At 39.3% G+C, this 7,969-nt stretch overlaps 1 protein-coding gene across 1 annotated transcript; it reads right to left on the minus strand.

Annotated features, from left to right (window-relative positions):
• Positions 1-1,713: 1,713 nt before the first annotated feature.
• LOC113310260 (protein TOC75-3, chloroplastic-like) lies at positions 1,714-5,546 on the minus strand. The gene is made up of 8 exons (XM_026558870.1): positions 4,554-5,546; positions 4,144-4,382; positions 3,835-4,056; positions 3,597-3,704; positions 3,152-3,343; positions 2,793-3,041; positions 2,373-2,627; positions 1,714-2,270 (listed from the first exon to the last, which is right to left on the minus strand). Exons 1-8 carry the CDS (start codon positions 5,479-5,481, stop codon positions 2,031-2,033), a joined length of 2,433 nt encoding a protein of 810 aa, XP_026414655.1. The 5' UTR covers positions 5,482-5,546; the 3' UTR covers positions 1,714-2,030.
• Positions 5,547-7,969: the final 2,423 nt, after the last annotated feature.

Below are 7,969 nucleotides of genomic sequence, written 5' to 3' on the forward strand. Positions count from 1 at the left end.
CAGGGGCCATGATCTTTTTTTGGGGACCGTGGTTTTATTAGGTCACCTTCCTTATAGTTGTAAGGGGTGTCCTAAAACATTGAAATGATTAACCTACCCTTAATCTAATTTAATTTAAAACCAATACAATAACCACCTCTCTCTATATATATAACCACCACCTTCTCTCACCACCACCTCCCACCACCGCCGATTACCACCACCAACCACCGATTACCACCACCAACAATCACCGATTACCACCACCGCCCACCACCTCCGATTACCACCACCACCACCTCCAATTATCACCACCAACAACCACCGATTACCACCACCACCTCCGATTACCACCACCACCACTATATATATAGCTTAATTTAAAACATTAACAAATATATTCTCAGAAACCCATTACTTGTCATTCGTTTTTGGTTGAATAAATGAGAACTAATCATCAAAATGAGTTGAAAATGGAAGTTCCCAAGAGGTTTAATGGAGTTTTTTTTTCAGTAAAAAGTTCGGTTATCACAAATTATTTTTTCTTAACCGAACTCAAAGTTCGGTTGATTCGCAAAAAAAAATACTTTTAACCGAACTCCTAGTATTAGAACAATGCAAGTCCATAAGTTTGGTTCGTTCGCAAAATTATTAAGTTTTCTTTGTAACCGAACTCTACCTATAAGCCCAGTTCCGTTGATTCGCAAAATATGTTGAAGTTTGCGAACCACCCGAACTTCTAACACTAGGTTACTTTTAACCTGATGTTCGGTTGGGAACTTGGTTGCGTTGAAGTTTGCGAACTAACCGAACACACAAGATGTACTCAAATAAATTGTCAAGTTCAAAGTTCGGTTACCTACCATTTTATCATAGGTAACCGAACATTGCACTGTACGACCAAAACCTCCATTAACGAGCGAGTTCGGTGGCTTGCGTGTTTGGAAAACGTAACCGAACTACACTTTCAGGTGTGTTCGGTTACATGTACTTGACATATGGTAACTGAACTACACTTTCAGATGTGTTCGGTTACATGTTGTTCACATATGGTTAACCGAACTGGTCCAAATTTACATAAAAAATTTCATTTTTTTGAAAGTTTGGAGCAATTCAACCAACATTATTTAAGTTTGAAGCATACCTGGGTACCCAAATACCCTTCCTCAGGTTGTGGTTGGTAAAATTCATCGTTTTCATGTTTTCCTTCTTCATCTTCTCTAACTTTACTCTCTTAATAATTCTACTTCTTTAAAAATAAAAAACTCATCTGATTTTTTAATCTCACTAATTATCTTTAATTTAATCATCTCACTAATCATTACACTAACTATTATTAACACTAGCTAATCATCATCCAAAATTAATCAAGAGGATAATTTAGGTATTAATATAAATATCTAGATAAGGGGTGACCTAGATTTACTTCTAATGTCTTTACCCAAAATAAAACCATGGTCCCCCAAGAAAAACCATGGTCCCCAAAAAATCGTTCCAAGTAATATGCTCAAATTGGGCCGGCCCTGCTGAACTGGAAAAGCTTGCCAACTGATTCCACAGCACATATGCATGTCATGATATGCTCAGTAGTATTCTAAGTTCAATTTAAACCAGAGCTTAATGGTGTCAGAAGTACATATTCCCTCAAAACAAGTTGCTCAGGTTCAGAATGACATTGTCAAAGGAAGTAGCAGTGAAACAACAGCAGCTGACAACTATTTCTAAGCCTGATTATGTGCAACATATCACGAAGTGCTAGAAAATCCTTGAAACAGTAATGTGAAGTTACTGAGAATTTTCCAGTACAGAAATCAGTTACCAGATCATGAAGAGAAGTTTTCTACATTCAAGTACACCACCAGTCATTTCCAGGTATCCAACAAAAGTGAGTTCGTAATTTACAAAATACTCTACTAATATTCTAGTGACTCTTATCCAAATTCAGGGCTCTATAATTGAACCTGAACCTCTAATTAACCGCACTAATAGAAACGAGTATCAAAGAAAACTTTGCATTGCAATATATGTCCGAGGATTATGGAAATCCTACCTCAGAATCTCTCACCAAATCGCAAGAAAATGGCCCCTGTCCCAGAATTGTGATCCACAGCGTATTCAGCTCGTACAAGACCTAGCTTTGCACCAACACCGTATGATGAGCCATTACCTGCACGCCGGTAAAATTCTGTTGGGTTTCCTTTTAAGTCCTTTGAGCTTCCCAAATCGTTTCCATGCTCAACAAATGCATATACATGAGTATTTCTCACAGGTACCCGCAGCTCAGCCGCCACCTGGATTTATTGCAAGACTTAGGTCTGAGAAGCTGTTTTCATGAAACTTTGAGCAAGCTATAGTGACCATGGGAAGATATTATTTTTTGCGTTAGCACCTACCTCAAGAATGTTTCTGCAAGCTCCAAGTTCACCCATGTTGTAACCCCGAACAGAGTAAGGCCCACCCAGTGTAAAGGCGTCATAACTTGGGAGGTCTCCGATACAGCCACCATAGTGACCATGGAGGACTAGCACAGGTGGTGGTGGTTTATCAGCACCTTCTTCAACCGGCTTCAACTGGACGAATTTGGTGTATGTTAATTGGTGGCGGTTAAAGAATGGGAATTTGCTTCCAACAAAGAGCCCTTGGTCTACCTGCAATTTTAGTACACAAATAAGAAAGGATTAGACAGATTGAACTTCAGGGGAACACAGCTTTGCTTTTCCAATAGTTAAGTGTTTGTCATCAAAACAGTTGAAATTCCAAGATACAGCAAACCATGTTTTTGGAAGATCTAAAAATATTTAACTGAAAATCACCTGAAACACATTCCTCTCACCAACAATTGCACCATTAACAAACTTTGTGTTATCCCGTGTGATGTTTGCTTGGAAAAATCCCATTTTGTCAACACCGGTGCCACTGAGAGTTGTGGGAGGTCCATCTGCACTGATTCCTCCATTAGGCAACTGTCGTTGACCATTTTGAGATATATGGCTACTTTCATCACGTGTAGTGATTTTCTCCAACACCAGACCATAAGTGAATTTGCTTTGACGGGTGAAGTTCTGAAAATTGTAATAATCAAAATGTGTGCGTATGCTATATTTCGGTATTACGTATATATAGTAACAATAACTTCTAAGCAACCAACAACATATTGTAAAAGATGCATCACCTCCGCTATGTTGGCTTTCACACCTGCTCGATCAACCCATATAGGTGGAACTTCATCAACCCCAGGCCCTCCCGTGAAAACTGGGCTCAGTTTACGACTATTGAAACAGCTTGAACGGAAGGTCCTGTTGCGAGGATCTTTTACACCATCAAGATAAGGATGTACGTACTCAAACTTGAAAGCAAGATCATCCTGAAGACAAAAGTCATATGTGCATGCTGTGAAAACATGTCTATATGGTACGCAAATAGAACTTGGCTTGCAAAAAAAGAAAGAAAGAGAACTTAATCCAAGCAGGGCAAAGACTCAGGTGATGGTCCATTGTGAATACATGCCTATTTTACTTTAAAAATGCGAGCCTGATATAGGAAACGATCTTAATCCCTAATCTCCAGATAACATTTGCCAAGAAAATATGAAGTAAGCAGCTAAATTGGTAATTTACCTGAGGATCAATAAAGTTACTTGTGGTTATTGACCCAATTAAGGATCTGTTCAGCCCTTGGAGATTCCGATGCTCTATTGTAACAGTACCTCCAGGCTGGATTGAAGCCTGAAAACAGAAATTTATATCCAACAAACGTTGAATGCCACAGCTGGTGTACATAATATATAAATGTACCCAAAATTCACATATTTTGAGTCGTGAACAACACGTTTTAGAGATTATAAAGATAAATTACCAGGGTAGGACGACCTTGACTTCCTGGCACAATACTCCATTCCGTGCTCACTTCTGCATTCTGTTGCTCAAGTTCTTTAAGCTTTATTTCAACTACGATTCCCCCATCGTTCTTTTCATCTGGTCGTGGGTTCACTTCAATATTAGAAAACAACGCAAGCGAGTTTATATTCCTTAGAGCTAGCTTTCCTGCTTCTATGTTAAACACATGACCTTGTCGAAGCTGTGAAGCAAACAACCACAATTTCAAAATTCTAAACAACGATATGGCGAAATACATAATCTATCAACATTAAAGAACCCAACACACCTGTTTGGGCAATTCTCTTCTAACAACAGCAAGGTCTGTATTTCCCTCACAGACGTTCCCAAGCTTATCTTGGAACTGTATAACCAATTGAGTAATATCCCCTTCTACAACTTCACACACAACCTCCTTGGTATTCAGATTTCCAAAATTCACCACTTGTGCACAAGCATACCCTTCATCGTGGTACCACTTCTGAACACGGTCACGAATCTTTTGAAGCATACGGGCACTTACCTTACCTGCCAAATCATTAACTCAGTCTACTAATTCATTGACATACCACAATTATTATCTAGTGCATTCGTATTTATGTTCTGTGTATTCATAGATATCAATTCAATTGTGTATTAATCCTAAATTTCGAGAAATGACAATCAAATTCAAACAAGACAGAGAGAATTACACATTACCTTGCTCCCTGAGCATTTGCAGAACCTCCCTCTGAATAGGATATGGCAACAAACACGGCCTCGCCTTATCAATTCTCTTCTTATAATCCCTCTCTTGATTCCTAAAAAACTCAGCCTTCTCCTTATCAGTCATATCAACATCCATTTCAATCGGTTTCGCTTGTGGCAACAACCCAACATTAATACACCTAAACGAATCAGCCGATTGCCATGTACTCTCCGTGAACGATATCGTAACAGCCAATGTACCATCTGGTTTCGTCTTTGTCTCCAAATCAACTCTCTCAAACATACCACAAGTAGCCAATGTCTCAAGTTCTTTGTTCAAAACAGCTTTTGGATAAACACCACCTGGTCTCAACGACACCATTTCAAAGAACGAATCATCGGTACCAATCGTCATACCTTTCCGTTTATCGAAAAACAAAATCTCAGAAATCTTATATTTCTTGAATCCACTCAGTTTACTCAATTGCACTAAAATGTTAGCTGGTAATCCATGGAAATCCCACTCTTGGGTTTCCTCTTCCGTCGCATTTGCTGAAGGAGAAAACAATTTCGCCCAGAAATCAGAACCCCCTCCTCCTCCACCTCCTCCACCCCCACCGCCGCCATTCCAACCACCGCCGCCGCCGCCACCACCGGAGAAGTGAAAAAGAGAAGCGGTTGCAGCAGAGAAGATAAGGGTTTTAGTGAGGAAAGGTTTGGGTTTAAATGGTTTTGGGGATTTGGGCTTTGAGTTAGTAGAGAGTTTTTCACATTGGATTTGAGGAGATGAGGAGGAGTGAAATGCTGAGAGTGCAGTGGTGGTGGGTGCTAATAATTTGCGCCTGGGGCGTGAGGAATATGATGATGAGGTTGATGGAGGAGAAGATGTACTGAAACTAGGGTTTACAAACTGCCCTGTGGAAGAGCAGAATGCAGCCATTAGAGAGAGCGAGAGAGATAAGAAGAAGGGGAAAGTGAAATCGGGGAGGTTTGACTGTGAGTTGTTTTTTTAGTACAGTGGGGTGAGTCACTTTTTTTTTTCGTTGTTTCCTATGCGCATCCAGATTTATTTATTTGCGCACCCTCCTGTCTTGTATGATATCAACAAAATATTTCTAATTTAATATTAATCACGAGCTAATGCCGTATAGCCAGGTCGGTACGTGGTACCAGTAATATAACTAGGGTCAAAACCCTTGTTGCTTCGATCTATCTTGCTTCTGTAAATATCGACCATTTAATGGCAGAGTTTCAAATTAGAAGATGAAAAACATGTCAACAAGGTGAAGGCTATGAATTCCTTTGAAGATTACGTATCCAAATCTTATATCTTCCCATAATCAGTTATGGTTTAAGTTATTGTAGTTGTTGATTTGTTTCTGGGTGTTTCAGTTGGCTCTCTATATCACTTTTACTGGTATACGGAGAAGAATAAAGAAAACAAAAAAAAGAAAGGGAAGAAGAACAACAAGTAATGTTGAGATGACACGTTATACTCAGGGCAGGGGACACACGGCGCAATATACCGAGGGAAATGGAGTTGCGGGTAACGGGTTAAACCCCCGGGTTTACAAGCCGGTCCGGGTTAACCCGTTTCTCCACAGGCCGACATTTCTCCAACCCTAACCCGGCTTGTTTTGAAACAAGCTGAGCCGGGTTCGTGTTTTCACGGGCCGGGCATGGGTTAACCCGCGGATTTTGGCTTGTTTGCCAGCTCTATGGTGGATGGTCAAAGTTCATTTTTAGGCGGTGGACAAGAGGTTCATAGAGACAAAGAAATTCGACGGTTGCACTTTGAAACGGTCGGCTCCTATAGAATCGATGCTCGGTCCTAACTGAGACGACCCTCGGTTACAGTTGCGACGAGCCTCAGCTCAAAGTGGCTTGACAACGGTAAATTTATAACTGCAAAAAAACAGCCACATTTCCAACTCCTTATGAATTCAACTCAACTTCAATCCTCTCTACTCACATCAACTTCTTTTCTTCTCTACATTATATCAACTAAAATCCAATCTTCTCTACATCTTTTCAACTCAAATCAAATCTTCTATAGATATTTTCAACAAAAATTCAATCTTCTATACATCTTCAATACAGTTTTCCAAACACAAATTTAACACCCATTTAATTACCATGACTCCTCGATCTCAAGATTTTATTCGACAAAGAAATAGAAAACCACCTAAAAATCAACACAGTGAAGTTTTACCTGGGAGAGGACAAGATCAGGAGGAAGATAACAATGCCCGGATGCTCTCATGTACATAATTAGCAATTGGTGAAGGTCATCTGTCGACAAAGGTTGAGCGGGATAGTAGTCTACAGAAAACAAGAGGTGCTTGGTACGAAGTTCATAAAGTTTATTACCAACTTCCTCGTGGTGTTAAAACATTGTCGATCGATTTCCTAGGATTTCTTCTTACCATATCAAAGCGCATAAAAAATCTCCTAAAATGGTGGGTATATCGATGGAGCGTTGGTGGTATACTACACACGTTTCCTTTTCATGACTTCGATATAGCTATGCTATATCTTTTGATCTATATTTATGTAATCAATACATGTATTACAAATGAAATGAACAAAAAATTATTATTATTTTTAGGCATAACACCATTAGATTTGTATTTCCTATTTTGGATACCTTCTGGAGTGGGAGATGATTCTACATTTGACCAAGATAGTTGGTTAGCCGAGCAACAATACAAAGATGCACTTCTATCGTACTTCCAGGTAACAACACAACGTAGTCATTTAGTTTTAAGAGGTGGCGGAGTTGCTAATTTAGGTTAAAGGCATTTATAGTCAACGAATTGCATGGTGGTAATGATCCTGGTATCGAAAGGTATGACCCTGCTAAAGATACAAAAACTGCTAAGGTATTTATTTTATGGATACTCAGTTCATGGTTTGTCTCAAACTCAGACTCAAGTACTCAAGTGGGTTGTCTAGAGGCGTTGCAAGATATGAAAAAGGCCGCCACTTATGATTGGGGTCCGCTATATTAACTGAATTATACATTTGTATCGATCTCGCATGTTGTGGGGACCAAACATTGAAGGTTGTTGGGGCATCCTTTAGCTAAAATACGCCAATATATTTCTTTAGCTTTATATCAGTGTACAAATATTTAGCAACTACAATACACTAATACGTTCCTTAGACTAAAATATAGTTTACTATCCTTTATATGTACTAGTAAGGACGCATGTGCGACGCACATGTTTGAATTTTACTCATCCAGCAATACTAAATTTAAAAGCAATGGAATTCTTTTCCCAAAAAAAAAATTTACTATCCTGCAATTAACGTGTTTCAAGGTAGTGATGGATCTGATGGTTATTTTATTTCAATTTACCAAACATTAACAAACCTATTCTCATTATTTGATTCTCCGCCTCCTGCCGCTTCCTCATCCGGCTCCT

Source organism: Papaver somniferum, chromosome 9 (assembly GCF_003573695.1).
Source record: "Papaver somniferum cultivar HN1 chromosome 9, ASM357369v1, whole genome shotgun sequence".
NCBI classification, from domain to species: domain Eukaryota; kingdom Viridiplantae; phylum Streptophyta; class Magnoliopsida; order Ranunculales; family Papaveraceae; genus Papaver; species Papaver somniferum.